General features: G+C 40.4%; 1 protein-coding gene across 1 annotated transcript; it reads right to left on the bottom strand.

Moving 5' to 3' along the window:
- Window positions 1-6,304: 6,304 nt before the first annotated feature.
- On the bottom strand, window positions 6,305-16,659 carry LOC109298490 (alpha-1-antitrypsin-like). The gene is made up of 5 exons (XM_019518617.1): window positions 16,560-16,659; window positions 12,608-13,270; window positions 10,211-10,481; window positions 8,561-8,708; window positions 6,305-6,639 (listed from the first exon to the last, which is right to left on the bottom strand). The coding sequence occupies exons 2-5, from the start codon at window positions 13,251-13,253 to the stop codon at window positions 6,445-6,447; spliced, it is 1,260 nt and encodes a 419-aa protein (XP_019374162.1). The 5' UTR covers window positions 13,254-13,270; window positions 16,560-16,659; the 3' UTR covers window positions 6,305-6,444.
- Between the last annotated feature and the right edge of the window lie 287 nt (window positions 16,660-16,946).

Raw genomic sequence — 16,946 nt, 5'->3', positions numbered from 1 at the left:
CAACCTCTGCCAAATGCTATTGGTTTGCAACTGTAGCAAGTTCTGATCCAAATGCCTCACAGGCTAATCATTAGCATCGATATGACTAAACTGTCCCTAAAGTAATCTTGTAATGCCCAATATATGTAGAACCTAAAAAACCTATTAGAAACTAATTACAAGCATTTTGTAAAAGGTCCTGTGGTATATGGGGACAAGTGATTGGAATGCCAAAAATTATTAGAGAAAGTATACCACTTGGACTGTTTTATTTTTCCCCCCACTCAGTAGGCATAGGGACAACCACCTGGCCTAGGAAAGGGGTAGCAGACTGAGAAAACCTCTGTGCAAACCCCTGACATGGCCTTCATTCTAAACCAAACTTAAACCAAAGCTGCACATGACCCAAAAAAGTTAAAATCCTAACTTTTTCATACCTGTTGGCCTTCCCCAAGGAAATCCTTCCCAAACTCTTTTCCCTAAAAGGATAAAAGATGGGACAACTGGGACTTATGGGGCAGAAGCTCTGGGGTATCTGCTGCTTTGGAGCCATCCGTGGGTGGGCTGGACCTTGAAGAACTCTCCCAGGGCATCAGTGCGAACGTCATTCTGCAGGATCTGGCCCATGGCCTCCACAGTTCCACTCACTGTGATAGCAGTCACTCAGACTGGTCAGAGGCAATCACGTCTGCCTTAGGAGCTCTGAGTCTCACACCAGCAGGAAGAGCAGCGTTGTAGAAGATGAGGAACTCCATGCCAACAAATAGCAAATAGATTTTACAACTCTTCTTAGTGAAAAGACTTAACTGTGGTTCTCTGGTGCTTCTGGTGACATCAGAAGTGTCTGTCTTCATAATTAAAGAATCTGTCTGCATATACTTGTGAGTAGTGTGTCTGAATGAGGGCTGAGCTGCTCTGGAGAAGCTCTCACTGAATGGCTGAAAGTTTCTTGTGCATTCAGTTGGAGCTGCCATCTTTCATACCTGTATCACCATCATTTCTGTTCAGCTTAACATGCTTCCATCTGAAAACTGCTACACTTAATGAGTGTAGATCATAAGAACATATATGTGGATATGGCTTCTTTGCTCCCATTTGTCCTCACCATCCAAATGTACCTGACAGTGTGCTTTTGAGAGCACGTTTTAAAAAACCTCACTCAGGCTAGAGAGAATCTCTGTGGGCAACAAAGATGATAAAGAGTTTGGAAAGCAAGTCATATGAGTGGATGAAGGAGCTAGTCATGTTCAGCTTGTGGAAAAGGCACTTCAGAGGGGACATGATATGAGTCTTCAAATACTTGAAGGGCTACCATAAAAAAAAGGGAAAGTACCTTTTCTCTCTTGCTGCTGAGGGAAGGATGTGGACCAATGGCTTGAAGTTGCAGCAGTTAGCTTAGACTGAATATCAGGAAAACCTTTATAACTGCAAGAATAGTGAAGCAGTGGAATAGACTACCTAGGGAAACTGTGACCTCTCCATCACTGGAGGTGTTCAAGAAGAGATTGGACTGTCACTGGTCAGGGATGATCTAGGTGTAGCTGTGCCTACGCTCTACCGTGGGTATTCGCCACACCTCTGCGCTTTGCCAGTTGCCCCCTTTCTGCTACATGTGTCAGGGTGTTTTTAGGCCTCCCTCAGAGACATTAGGTATTGGCTACAGCCAAAGCTGGGGATTTTAACTGGGGTGTGCCAATGTTCCTTCTGGGACTTAAAGATGGGGACTCCTGGCCAGCAGGTCTTGCCCCTCTGCTCAGGGTCAGACCAATCGCCATATTTGAGGTCAGGAAGGAATTTTCCCCCATGGTCAGATCGGTATGGATTCTGGGGGGTTTTGCCTTCCTTTGTAGCAGGGGGAGGAAGGGGAGCAGAGTGGTCCTCTGCCTAAGATCTCTTGAGCATATACTGACAACCTTTTATAGAACAAGCCATTGGCTGCCCTGGTTCCCCCGCTTTACTTGTAGCAGGTTAGGATATTATGTCTATGTTGTGTCAAGGTTAACAGTAGTCTTACATAGAGTTTAGATTATAGATTTTATAGGATGGTTTGGATAGGGAGGATCCTGTCTCAGGCAGGGGTTCAGACTAAATCACCTCTAGAGGTCCCTTCCAGCCTGATTTTGCTATACAGGCATACCTCGTTTTATTGCTCTTCGCTTTATTGTGCTTCGCAGATATTGCGTTTTTTACAAATTGGGGCAAGACCCTCCACCAGCAAAAAGATTACCAATGATGGTTAGCTTTTTTAGCAATAAAGTATTTTTTAATTAAGGTATGTACATTGTTTTTTTAGACATAATGCTATTGCACACTTAATAGACTACAGTATAGTGTAAACATAACTTTTATATGCACTGGGAAACCAAAAAATTCGTGTGACTCGCTTTATTGCGATATTTGCTTTATTGCGGTGGTCTGGAACCGAACCCGCAATATCTCCGAGGTATGCCTGTAATTCTATGATTAGCTTATAGATAAGGTTGCTTTTTTCCCAATGAATTTAATCTTTAACCCCTCTTAGCTCCTCTATAATTTAGTACTAACCATTTTTGCATTAACACCTTTCCAATATCTGTAATCTATAGTTTTGCATACTTGCATGGGTGGCTCCAGTTTTGACAGACAAATTAAATGCAATGTTTCCAGTTTTCATCAACCTGGCAAAGATCATCTAAATAGGACTGGGAGCATTTCCAAGACCCTGGAGAAGGTTCTGCATACTTTGTTGCTCACTTGGCAGGTTTCTTTTCTTTTCTTATCAGTTGAACTCTGAAGTACCTGATTACTTGATTTCTGATCTCCTCTGCTCTGACATAATCTCCCACAGTGTGTTGACAAAACATGTTTTTGATATCAAAGTGCCTTGAATTGAATTTAATAGTCTATAACCAGATATGATGCTTCATTCCAAAGCAGAGATAATCTAATTAAAGATACAAGGAGTGGATGCAATAAATGAAAGGAAGTGGGAGAGAGACAAATTTGAGGGGGAAGGTGGGGAGCAGGTGTCTTAAGCAGGAAGGCTGATTTTCCAGCCAGCATAGCAGTAGTGGTATTTCTTTTGAGGCTGTCCAGATGGAGTCAATTGACTTTGTGGCTCTTTAAAATCCACTTGATTCCTCCCAATTGCTCTTCACTCAACAGGTGATAATCACCCAGTTTCCTTTCCAATAATTTTGATATTTCATAATAACATATCAGTTACCACTTTATTTTGCAATTTTGATGAAGAATTTGGCATTTAGCTACTCCTAGTCATATTTCTAAAGCTTCACAGCCCTGAAGCCTATTTTTAGTTTTTTTCAAAATCCTAACAGCTACAGTTTCAGCTTTTGGAAGAGCAACCAAGGGCTGCTGACTTCAGCTGTGAAAGGGTTAACACTAGTTTTTGCCTGAGCAAGACAGGAACCATGAACAAGCTGAAAATTAGGCTCTGTCTCTGCTGTATGTGTCCATAACTGTGGAAAAAAATCTTTTTTCCTTCAGTCTGCCTTGCCAAAAAAAAGGTGTACATCTTATTTGGAGACATGTATTGTGTGAGAAAATACAGTAGCAATACTTCTACTAAGCAACTTTTTCCAAGCAGCTTAAAGCATTAAATAAAGGTTTCCTGTATCATATTTTCTCCTAGTTTATGGCAAAGCCACACAGTACAACCTGGACCTCTTGGCTGGAAGGCCTGTGCCTGAATCGTAAGATTTTCTTCTTCTTTCTTAATAAAGATTCTGTCCCTGAGTTTTCTTTTGTTTGAAAGTCACCAAATGAACCATATTTACTCCACTTCAGCTACTTGTGTGCTTGCTCTAATTTAGGAAGCAACCATCTAGATTATGTATTTCCCTGTTTCTTTAATATGTTGAACAGCGAACTGTGGTATCTAATATATATTTTGTTTTTGCAAGGGATCTTGCCCAGCCCCAGTCCTCCATTGCTCCTCCGATCCTTCCCCTGTGGGGAATGTTTTTTTGTTCGTGCTCATGTGTCTTACAGTGTCTCAGAGGGGTTTGCAATGCTGCCAGAGGCACGTGCGTGCTTGTGTGGACGCAACCTAAGAGGTTTTTTGAGCAGAGCATTCTCTGCTTTCTTCGCATTTCCTTCATCATGTAGAATAAACAATAGTGATGTGTCTCTTTGGTGTGGTATTTATAGTAATATATCTCCTCATAGTGACATCCACAGTCAATGCCATTTTCCTATATTATATTGAATTTAATAGAAATGTTCCTACTAAAAATGTCACTTTGTAGTATCTTATGATGAAAATGACTTCCACCATGATTTCATGACTGAAAGAGACAGAATCTGAATGCTCTAGAAAAGGAAATTGCTAGTCTATAGAAGGATGATTAAATCAGCAGGTTTTTTGGGAGTTGAAGTGAACATGAATGGTAAAACTTAAGCAAGCACTGATGGACTCTTTCCTTTGTCACCAGCAAGCCTGTCTATTTATAGGTGACATATCTGTGTGCTGAGATTCTTCATATATAAAGACACTCATCCGTATAAAAATACAGATCTAAAAATGACTTAATACAGTTTGTTTTCTTTCCAGCACCAATGTTGTAAGAAGAAATGGTTGCACTCACTAACAAAGTTTTTCTTCTGTTAAACTTTGGAGACCTGATCTGCTCAAAACATGAATGAATCAGACTGTGAACATGGATATATTGCAACATCTTTTGGGAAGCACACCCCGTTCTGCTCTTGATAGTCAGCACAGCTCTCTTGATTCAAGACAGCACCTAAACCTTTGCCTTACTTTTTAAAGCTCCTATGTAAATGCTGTTTTGAATAGGGTTGAACTATAGCACATGCTTATGGGATTGCCTTACGTAGAGTCTCATTTCTTCATCTCTTTCTTGATTTGCAGTGGAGGAAAATCTTTCTAATGGTACCATGCAAAAAGTAGGAAATCATATATTCATCAACATGGAAACTATCCATTAATGATCAGATTTTTTATATCAGATTATATATATACATCAGATGAGCCCCAATCTCCACATGGCTGAGAGATCTGCCACAAGCTGCCTGCCAGCTAGCCTCACACTGGAGCACCCTTGTGCCCCAGCCAGCCCCTCTACAGCACACAGAGCTGTGTCAGAGCAGCCTGGGCTGGCAGGTGGAACCCCTGGGCTCTCTGCCAGCAGGGTTCCTCCAACCCGGCTCAATGTGCTGCGGTCCTACATGCATGTTCAAGGGACGTGCCCAGGACCAATAAGGTCCAGCACAATAAGCTCTGGAGTTTATTGCTTCAAACTAATTACATGTATAGACACACCCAGGCTCTCTCACATCAGTCCTCGCACATCTTTCCTCATCCTGATCTCTAATGTTAATATCTAAGAAAGCCTGCCTTGCTGGCTTGGCTGTTCTAATCAAACCTATAATGCCCACTTCATACCCTATAGATAAAAGCTGGACAGGAATCATGAATTGCTTGTCAGAGCCTGTAGAAATAACAAGGCAGCAGTATGCTAAGGAAGAGGTATTCTAATGTCATGGAACTTCCTCGGGTTATCAGAGACATACGGAAGATGTAGGATTATGTGAGAAGGACAGGTTGACAGAAGCAATATAACAAGTACATTAGAGAATGAGGGAAACTAGGGAACAAAGGGCTCTCAGGGGACTGACTAGGTAAAGTTCTGGCCATCAGCAATAGTTCTGGGTAAAAAGAAGAGAATGGGCTGCTAATTTTTTGGTTTTCATGGCTGGAACAATCCAGAGCCTGGTTGCTAGTGCAATGACCACTACCAGGATTCCAGGATGATAAAGTGGCTTCTGAACGGAAGCTGTTCAGGACAATTCCACTTAGTAAAGGGGCTTTGCTTAAGCATCTAGTAATTTCCAAGTGATTCATATATATATATTCATGGAATTGGAATGATTGAACAGGGGGAAATGGAAAATATTCCTGCACAAGCAGATAACTGAAGTATATTACAACATATGCTGGATACACCTCTAGTCATGCTTGGGGGGAATAATGGGCTCCTATAGACATGCAGCAAGGCTGCTCCAAAGTTCTGCAAATCCAGTGCATTGGAGCAGATTTGATTAACTGAGTCTGCTGGAGCACAGAAATGAACATGCTCCAGCAGACTCCAGCGTCATGTGTATCAGCGTCTCCATGCTGAAAAATAGTGATGGGACACTTTAAACTAACGCTCATTTTGTTAAGCTTTAGTTCAAAGTGCCCTGCCACCATTTTTCACTCTGATACATGTGACACTTGGGTGCTTTTAATTAGCACAGCTTGCTAATTAACATGCCCCTCCCCGCCCCCTGGAGCTCATCTATAAATGCCCACAGATTTCAGTGGTTTATAGGCAAAAATGCTACCACACATGTATTTTTCTTGTTTTTGATATAAGTAGATTAAAGTTTTGATATAGTTACACCTACTGGACTACATGGACATATGCTACTATCTGCACAATGATATATCCAGCAACTCATCACCTAGTTTCCAGTAGGGTTGACAATTTTCCCCATGAAAAGCATGGTGGCAGATGCTTTATCAACGATCAGCATAATGAAAGGCCTGTTGAATTTAATGGTGACTGAAGGCTGATGAACTTTGCTAATTATTATTGCTGTGGCTGCTGCTGCCTCAGTGCCATTCTCATGAACTTTCAGCAGGGCCTTGTGAATCGCCTGTAAGGAAACGAGACAAATGTTACACTCTACATATGGGCAGCGAACAGAAGCTGATGATGAACTTGTTTTGTCAGGAGACAGGCAGAAAAAAGAACAGGATTGCTACGACCCAGTAGACCCAGGTCATTGAATGGAAAACCTCCCCTGAACTGCAAAGGGATCTTTTTCTTTATTAGGACTCTAGGATTAGGCTCAACAGTATTATAATTAAGGAATAAATACAACAACTTTGTAATTTTTCAAGAAAACAGATTGGTTTACATGAACCAAATCACTTGCCCTTCCTCTCTGCAAAAAAGGGAGCTTTAGATGCTTGCTAAACATTATGAATTCCTTTCACCAGTAGTCTCAACAGCACAAATAATGGGTAGATTTAGATTTTAAAGAGCAATGTAGTGTCCAAAATATCAAAATAACCAGTGACAAGAATCTCTGTTGCCAAGCTCCAGAGTTTTTTCTGTTAGTATGGCTTTCTGCATCAAATGCTGTGGATTGATATTGCAGAGCTGCAGTTTGTCCAGACATTAGCTCTTGTTTTATTTTGTTTTGTTTTGCTTTTTAACATCTAGAATGTGCTTTGGAACACCACTGAGAACTTGCTTTTTATGGTTGCTAGTCTGATTTAATAATCTTTGTGATAATGTTAGGATGTTTTCAGATTATTTTACTCATAAAAAGCTGATTAAACTCATAAAAAGCTGATTAAATATGATTTAGTCATACATTATGATTTATTCATAAAAAGCTGATTAAACATATAAGGAAAACACAGCTTCCATTAATTCAAGGGGGGCCAGGATTCACTCAAATTCTAATTGGTCTCTGGGGATCCTCAATTACTAAGTTACTACTCTGGCTGCAACTCCACATGCACTTAGCTGCAGAGTAGATGAATTAACTTCAGAGTAAAGTGTCACCATCTACATGTGCAACACTCTTAGGCCGCAGTAAACTAATTAACATCACCGTAGGATAGCACTGTCCCCGACTATCTTATGGCAGGGTAATTAACTGCAGTTAAACACACAAGTAAATACTGACTGCGGATATAAATTGTGCCCAGTCAGCCCAGCCAGCAGTGGGCCAGATCCCTGTCTGCTGCCAGCCATACATCTCTGCACATTTGGCACTCTTGTGCCCCAGCCAGCCCCTCTGCTGCCTGATGCTGCCACCCAGAGCCCGGGGCTGGTCCCTTGTGCCCCTGTCCCTGGCATAAATTGCTCCACTGGCTCAAATTGCTGCTGTCCCAGGTGCATGTGTTGATCCTGCACCCAGGAATAATTTACTGTGGCTCAAACTGCTCCAGAGTGTATTGTTTTAAATCAGTTGCATGTGTAGATGCACTTGCTATGAATAAGAATATAAAACAGGCCTCAATTTAAAATGTATTGTCTCTGTTGCGATCAAGCAATTCTGTTCTCCTGGTCAAGGATAGCTAACATGGTATTTTTAGTACTTGTAACCATTCATAATGTTCTGGCCATTACAAGTACTGAAAATATCACTTTAACTCTCCCTGACTGGGAAAACTGAACAGCTCAATAGCAAAAGTCAATAACTTTTAAATTGAGGACTTGGTTGTTATATCCTTATTCATTATATGGAAGATGTGTTTCCCCTATAAATTTAATCATCTTTTTACTCAATATGAGTAAAATAATTTGAAAGTATCCTGAAATTAGCATTGGGATAATACTGTAAACATTCATAATTATGTAACCATTCATAATATTCTAGCCATTACAGTAACATTCAAATATTAAAGCTGAGTCTAGAAACCTTGTGTGTTCTCTGTAATGAATATGTTGGTGCCATAGTGTCGAAAAGACCAATAACCAGCACCTACTGGTGTCAGTGGAAGCAAAATCAAGCCCTCAAATAGCCTCACATAAATTCAGATCTCTGCTTACTAACCTACCTTTGTAACCTGTAGGTTATGTGCACCATTGATTCCAGACAGATCAGCATTGCTAGAGAATACTTCGGTAATGCCCATCTTCTCAAATAGTTGTTGTATGTCATAGGATCCAGTAACAGAGACTCTTGGGAGGTGCAGATTTATGCGTCTGTTCAACAACGCAAAATGGCAGTGAAATTTTGTACATAGATTTCAGATAATGATCTACAGTAAATGCTATTTAATAATGTTTGGTGGTGCTTTTGTGGTTGCAAATGAGTCTGTATGTGGCTGTGTAATTTGTGTATTTGAATAAAGATTGAACACTTCTACAGAATTGAATCGTCTCTCCATGCCTGGAAATTCTCTCTGGTTTAGTTGTCCTTGAACAAACATGCCCTTTTTACTGCCATCGTTTCATTTTGTTATTGAGTTGTACATTCAACAATTTTTTGTGGGAATGAGAGAGCTTGGAGGGGAAGGCAGATGATGATGTAGGTATAGAGATTATGAGTATAAAGATGAGTGGAAATGGTAAAAGAAACAATTAAAGATGAAGTCAGTGACAACATGGGCACATCTCTGGAAGCGTGCATGTGAAACTTACAATGCCACAAACCTGTCTGCAGCACCACAAACCACGCGTGCTGCATGTGCCTGCATTTGCCACATGGCTGATTAGCAGCCTTGAGGGGGGGTTGACAATGGGAGATCACAGTGTCAAAAAAAAAAAATGCCCCCAAAAAGGTGTGCTTGCGGCACATGTGGCTGCAGCATGTGCCACCTGAAACTAGAGTCTGGCCAGCCAGAGCTGGCCTCTGGCTGCCGGTCAGGCACCACGCACCTGGATAGCTGCCACTGCAGCCCCAGAAGACCCCCAGAATCCCAGGTAAGGCTGCTGTGGCTAGCCCAGGTGTTGACCCCAGTTTCCCCTCCCCCACCCAGGGCAATTTGCCATGCACCAAAGCACGCATGCGGAGGCATGCCTGGGGACAAATAGCAGTGGCACAAGTATGTGCTGTTGCTATTTGTCTCCAGGGAAACATGTTTCTTTCCATGGGGCTGTGACACATGAGGGTAAATTAACCTTGTTAACAGCATAAAATAGCTATACATATAAAACCAAAAAGCAACAAAGTCAACAGCTACTATGACCCTCCCTACATGTTACACTTAAGGCATGATTAACCAGTTAATCAGCTGGTGACATGGTCAATCAATTAACAGCAGGTAAAAAGAGGAATAAGCTACAGAGTTACTTCTTGCTGGTACAGGGGGAAGCTGGGATTGGGCTCCCCCTGCACTGGCAGTAAGGTGTGATGGGATCTAGTATACAGTCCCCACAATCGCATGTGCATGTGGCATGGCAGGAGGCACAGTTGTGTGGGTCATGAATTAAATCCCCTTGTTCCTTTACCTGCACATGTGGAGGGGCCACAAGTCACAGCAACCTAGGAACTGCTAAACTGGTTCACAGTGTGTATATGCTGTACAAGGAGCGAGAGTTGCACAAAGCTCTACTTCATAGCAAATGTGGGGGACTATTTTACAATGCTACTTAATCAGTACAATGAATGTTGAACTAAGCTGTCTGATTTAATGTCTTGCCATGGCATAGACTTTCACCTAAACTACAGTAAAGTATCTGTTGAACAACAACTGTAGAGTTACCTTGTTTTAAGTGATTTTCTCCATTTACACACAGTTTCTTTCACCAGAACATTCTCCACTTCTTTCATTTTTCCATTGTCAGGTAGAATTAATATTGCTTCTGCAGTTCCATGATAAGGTATCTGCACCACCTCACAAAACAGCTGCTTATCATAGTAACTTGCATATTCTCCCTCTTGTCGCATCATGTTGACTTTAATGGGTGTTTTTACATCCACAAAAAAATCTGCCTCAGTAGTTTGTATAGGTGCAAAAGGATTTTCCCAAGAGGCTAATGAAAAACAGGAAGTAATTTAGTATTTGAGGGAGAGAGAAATGCTTAATCCAAATCAGAGTAATTCAAATGTAAGAAGCCCATATGAGAGAGTTTCAGTGAATCAAAGTTTATTTTTAAAAAGCAATTTTCATTTTGCAACCTACCAAACCAGGCCAGAGCTTATATGTGGCTTTTCTTATATGGCTTTCTTTTTATATGGCTTTTCTATAAACTTCAGCTATGATGAACAGCAGTTGAGGGAAATAAATAAATATTGTTTTGGTTCCTTAAAGATTTTAAATTTGAAAATAAAGTACATTTATTCTAGTGTTAAATCAGGGGATCCCAATTTCAAGTCAAACTATTGCTACTTAAAGTACAAAAATAATTTATAAATTAAAAATTATCTTCATACTAGTTAACATTAGGAGCTAACAGGCAGACATGCCCCCTCCTCCCCCACATTAAGAAGTGTGGTGTGTGTGGCAGGGGGAGGTAAAGAGACACAATCCCTCTTAGGACTCTAAAGACCATGAGAGAAATGTTCATTTTGCACCACTCCTTAGGATGGCAACATGAGGTCCATGCCTTCATGACAAGTCAGACTCCTCTCCCCTTGAGCTTTCTATACTTCAGGTAAAGAGGTATAAGGAATGCATGAAATGGCATACTGTTTATGCATGCAATAGAATTGACCCAATTCATTTCTTGTTTTAATTCTTCATTGAGAAGAATTTGCCAGCAGGCAGCAAAGTATGTCTACAAGTCAGGTGTTCTGTTAAAATGACATATTGTGGGAGCTTAATAAACATTACTGGTATTTTAAGGTAGAAAGGACTATTACATCACAACATCTGATGTCCAACATAACATAGGCCATACAATTTCACCACACTACTCCTCCACCGGGGCCAATAATTTATGTTTGACTAAAATATATCTTCTGGAAAGTCATCCTCTACAGACATCCAGAAGAGTCCAGCACTTACTCCCCTTAGTAGTTTAGTCTATCTTGTTAAAAATTTGTTTCTTATATTTAATTAGATTTGTCTTTAAGTTTTGTTCATAGGATCTTGTCAAGCCTTTTCTACCCTTCTATAGTTTCTTTCTAATCAAGAAGGATAGGCTGCTTTATCAATATCTGAGCTCTAACTGCTGCTTCTCCCATTTGGCTACATCGGTACAATTTTCTCCTCTGTATTCAGGCTGACCAGAATTTTTTTTGTAAAGTTTCATTTGAACCTGTCCCAAAGCTGTGCACTTTGAGAGCACCAAGGCTCCAGTGTGGGAGCAGTCCACCTGATGAGTCTACTTGGGGAGTGTGTGGCCTCCTGTCAGCAGTGGAGATGAGGAAGCAGAAGATGGTCAGCTGTGGATAGTTTGTGAGGTTGGTCTGCCCAAGAGCTGGGGATCCTGGAAGTGGCAGTCATCTGGTTCTGGGAGAGTCCATCTGGCAGATTGGCCCCAGAACCACACATCCTGAAAGAAGTGGGTTCCCAGGCTTGGGGCTGGGGACCGTAGAAGCACGGAGGCCCTGGCCCAGGCTGTGTATCTGGTAGAATGCCAGTGTCTGTTGCTTACGAGCAGGCACTCACTCCAGGAGGACTGTGTCAGGGCTGGGCTACTGAGATCCCAGGATCTGTGGTTCTGGGGTAGACACCCATGCCAGAACGTTCAGGTTCTCTGCCTGAACGTCCCGGTAACACTGGCTCTAACAGTGCCCAGTTCTGTGCTCCACAGCAGGAAGCCCTAGGCATGCCAACCGGAGCTAGGGATCTCAGGGCTTCTGAAAACCTTGCTGCAGAACCTGGAAGTGCTAGAACAAGCTTCCCGCTGTGTTTGGTGATCCTGAGATAAAAGTGTTTGAGTTTGGTCCAAATCAAACTAAACCTCCCTCAAAAAAATTGGAACGTTCCAAGGTTCAGGCATCCTGTTTTGTTTTGTTTTGTTTTGTTTTAACACCTCTTACCTTTATCTTCAAAGTCCTGAACATTTGGTTCTGCCATAGAAGTTCACTCTGTTATCTTATCATGTGTTTTATCTTTTTTTTTTAAGGCAGAAACAATATTTTTTGCTTTAGATCATATTCAGCCGTCCAAAGAGTAATTTAAATACATATCCATGTGTGCTTAATGTCTTACCTTTGAAGTAGATGTAGTTAACAAGAACCATTACAGTTCTTGGATCAAGACGAGCAAGAAAATTTTGTATTTTCCCATGGGTTTTTTTCTCAACATAATCATTGATCTGTTTCTTAGCTTCTAGTGGATTATGGAAATTACTAGAAAGAAATTCTGCTTCATAAAAGGCTTTGATGTCATTTAAAAACTTCTCTAGTGGCCTAAATCCCCTATCTGTAAAGAGAGCATTTCCCAGACTGATCTCAATCTCATTGTCAGGTTTATTCAGCATGTAAAGTAGATGATGAAAACCTTCATGTATATCCTCTACCTGAACCTCTGTCAGGTTAAAGCCCATTCCTACAAAAATCTGATTCAGAGTGGTTGACTTAGCACCCACTGCCAACATTGCAAAGGCAGTGGAGATGCTTATAGGAGAAAAGAAAATATTTTTGTTAGGTTCCTGTAGCATAACCTGTTTGTAGAAGCTAAATGTAAAATCAGCATAACTAGAGCCTAGTGTGGGGCAGCCCTGGTTTATGATGTCATATGCTCCACTGTGTTCCAAAAGTTCTTTCTCATCTTTGTGCTTGCCAGATATATGATGACAATTGGCAACGGCATAGAGACCAACAAGGACCAAACACCAAAAGATAAAAGGTTTCATCTTCCTTTCAAATTACTCTGGAATAAAATAGAATGAAATAGATGAGTATAAAATAATGATGATCTTGGTAACAATTAACAATTAACAATTAAGCTTACCTTCGTTATTATAGCTCTTATATAAAATGAATGTAGAAAACGCCCAAATGAACATGGCTTATCTAAAGTTACTCTACACTTGATAGTTTGCTTATATTTACTAATATGCCAGACATAATAAAAATTGTACTACACCATAGCTATTTAGGATAAGCAATTCTGTTCCTCATCTTTTGTAAAACAGAGTGTAGTTTTCTATAATGATAATGGCATAATCTTCCCCTGTATGGCTATGTCTACTCCATGTCATTGGATATAACTGGTAATTAAGAGATAGGGATTAAAGCATAGGACTAAGTGTACCTAGAGTTGGAACATAATCTATTTGGCTTCCTCTCAGTGGGTGTATCTGCATTTAACCATATGGGGATGTTGTTACTGCACCATGCTTTAGTACTTTTGGAAGTTCTAAAACATGGTGCAGTAACCACCCATACAACACTGTACAGGTGATGCCCGCTTAAATTTCCCCACTACATTGCCATAGTGGCACACTATAAGTGTGGAGTGTGCCACTAGGATGACATAGCTAGTGATCACGTGTAGACCTGTGTGATTGGTATGTAGCGGTAGTATGTCGTATGGTGACATAGTGTATCACTATATTACCATAGGGAGATGTGTAGATGCATCCAGTATGTAGAAGGGGCTGCTATTATTAACTTCCCGCCTTCCTTATGGATAAATGGAGAGAAATTAGCCCTCCTATATAATTTGCCTACACGAGGAGTTCCAAAAAGTGTGAGAATGCATACAATCTATATTTTCCCTAGGTTCCACATATATGGTCCATTCTGTGTAGCTTCGGGGGGGGCACCCTAAACTGGACCAGTTTGGCTAGCCAAGACCCTGATGGGAAAGAGGAATTCCACTACCTTTTGGAATCCTAGGGGCACCTCTGTAGTTTTACCTTGGAGAAGACTGGTTTCTTTTGGAGTTGCTTGACTCTATCATAGGACATTGTTCAACCATAATGGACACTTTGTTCAACCATTAGCAAAAGCCATGCTAATGCGCAGTAGAATTAGCTTACTGCACATTAACTGTCACAAAAAGACCTTGTGCCAATGCTATAGTAGCACCAGTTACTGTGCATTTAGTTAGTATCTCATATTAAATGTGCCCGCTATGTTCCAGTGGGGATTAATTTGATGAGGCCTAATTCTTGAGTGCTGGACAATATAACAATAGCAACAGATGAGAGAGAGTCACCAGCAACAGTCTAGAGCAAGATATCATGACATAGGCTAGAGAGGACCTCCGGAGTTATTGTGGTCAGTCTCTGCTATTGTAGGCAACCACATTATAATCCAACTTAGAAACATAAAAAGATTAAGTCTTAAAATCTATTGTTTCCTCACTATTCTAATGGTTAGAAACCTTTTTATAACCTCCCTCTAAATTAATTCATAATGGGCATGTCTACATGAGACGCTAACTGCGCAGTAGCCTAATAACACTGCGCAATAGCACATCACAGCACGGACAGTGCTAATATGCTACTACACAGTATTATTAGGCTACTGCACAGTAGTGTCACTAAAAAGGCATTTGCTGGGGCTACTGTGCAGTAACTCTGGTTACTGCACATTTATTTAGTACTTGGTTATACAAGTACTAAATAAATGCACAGTGCCACAGCACATTAATGAACATGTAGACAAGCCCAATGTGCACCTATTTGTTTTTGTGCCAACAGTCTTTTAATGTTAATTGTTCTTCTCTCTCCCTAATGTTTACTCCATTTATGCATAAATATATCTCATTCTCAGCCTTTTTTTGCTAAGGCAATCAAGCCAGCTTTCCATTAGTCCCCAGATGAGGGAAGCAATTTGCTCCACCGGAATGAGAAGGGGTTAGAGAGCTACTTGGAGAAGGAATAAGACCTACTTACAGTTTCTTCTGGGCGCCAAGTTCTAGATGTTTTGGTGACAAACAAGCCAGTGTTTTGCTATGATGCCTTGTTAGTCTTTTTTTGCGTGCATGATCTACACAAAATTTGTGCTTGTGTATTACCAAAATCTGAGTACCATTGCCTAAAAGATGAAGTCATTTGCCACTAAAAGATGACAAAAATTTTGATCTCCAAAACCAAATGTTTTAGTATGGCCCGAGACCAGAGCCAGTTATTTTTATGCGTCTAATATGGAATGTTGTTTTCAGCCCAGTGGAAAATGAGAGCACAATACCTTATGCATTTGAACGAGTATCCCACTATTAAAAAATGAGGTTGACCCCCATTTTTAAAAGCATTTGTTGCTGAAAACAAATATCCAGAAGCAGCAGAATATTTTTTTGATTGAGACAACCACCTTCTTGTCATGTCTATTTCCTATTTTCCTATTTATCCATAATTCAACATAGTGTTTAAGAAAGCACAAATGATAGTCTGTCAAAAGCAATTTTATACAAGGCAGGACTGACATAGCTGTTCTCAAAATGTTGATAGTAGATCTTTTGCTCAAAATAGAATGTGTGAAAGTTGTAGTTTTTCCATATACTTTTCTCTTTAGAAATGTTAATTATTTTTTATCATTATTTTGACATTTGAAAATTTCTTGCAGTGTTATTTTAATAATCTGTTTTTAATAGCCTTGGGGATGGGTGAAATGATTCAACTGATGTGATCTGAAGTTTATAAAATAACCATAATATGATATTTGTCCCTTGGAAAGGCTGGGGCATCATCTTCAGTTCAAACCTGAGAATCCAGAAATCAAATCTCTGCCAGTCCCTAAGTTAGGGATGATAGACAAGGGTGATAGATTTGTTTATTAATGATATATTCCAGCTTATTTTTATATTAGTCACAAGGAAACTTATCAATGTGTTGCATTTACAAAGTTAGTCTTCCCTGCAAAACTAAAATAGATGCATTTTGGTGGATTACACAAATACTGAACCTCAGAGAATGGGACTGCCAAACACAAAAAGGGTAGCTCAGCAATATTCTAGTTTTGAATGTTTAAAAATATCCCCAGAACTTCAAAGGGCATTTATGCTAATACGTTTCATGTATACTTCCACTATCACAGCCCGTTTTGCTGGTCTCCTGAGGAAATGTGTAAGTAATTTTTCACAGCAACAGCTACAGAGAACAGTCACAAACATGAATAAAATAATCTTATTACAAACACACCACCGATCTTTGCAAACATCTATTCAAAGCAATGAATGTTTTCTGAGGAAAACCAAATGCAGTACTTACAAAATCAGGATCCTGTTGTGTTGATCTGGTCTGCACGTCCTCTTGTACTGTTATTTATGCTGCTTACTGACATTCAGCTGTTTTCATGATTAAACATTAAACAGAACAAATAACAATATTAAGAAACAGAACAAAGGCTAAAGAAACTGGTTTTTCAGGATATCTAAGATGCTGTCCCTCTATCCACACAGTGCAGAACATAGCCAATGATTGCAGGGTCACTTGGACAGCAGCAATGCTTGCTGTCCCTGATCCTGTGGAGGCCTCCCAATTCAAACATTGTGCAATTAGGGCTTTACTGGAAATTAGGAGTGTCTGCCCAGAAACCACTAGTACACACAATATGATTTCTGGCAACAGGGACTAGTCATTGGTGCCAAGAAGATA

The sequence above is a fragment of the Gavialis gangeticus genome, unplaced genomic scaffold (assembly GCF_001723915.1).
Source record: "Gavialis gangeticus isolate Ggan-Ray unplaced genomic scaffold, GavGan_comp1, whole genome shotgun sequence".
Classification (NCBI taxonomy): Eukaryota; Metazoa; Chordata; order Crocodylia; family Gavialidae; genus Gavialis; species Gavialis gangeticus.
Note: the sequence above shows the minus strand (reverse complement) of the source record. Positions and strands in the feature narration are given on the sequence as shown.

Coding starts and splice junctions, on each gene's coding strand:
- LOC109298490 (XM_019518617.1), bottom strand. CDS start 13,253: ATGAAACCTTTTATCTTTTGGTGTTTGGTCCTTGTTGGTCTCTATGCC. Junction 10,482..12,607: donor TAACTACATCTACTTCAAAG/GTAAGACATTAA, acceptor GTTTTTCATTAG/CCTCTTGGGAAAATCCTTTT. Junction 8,709..10,210: donor AGAAAATCACTTAAAACAAG/GTAACTCTACAG, acceptor GTTGTTGAACAG/ACGCATAAATCTGCACCTCC.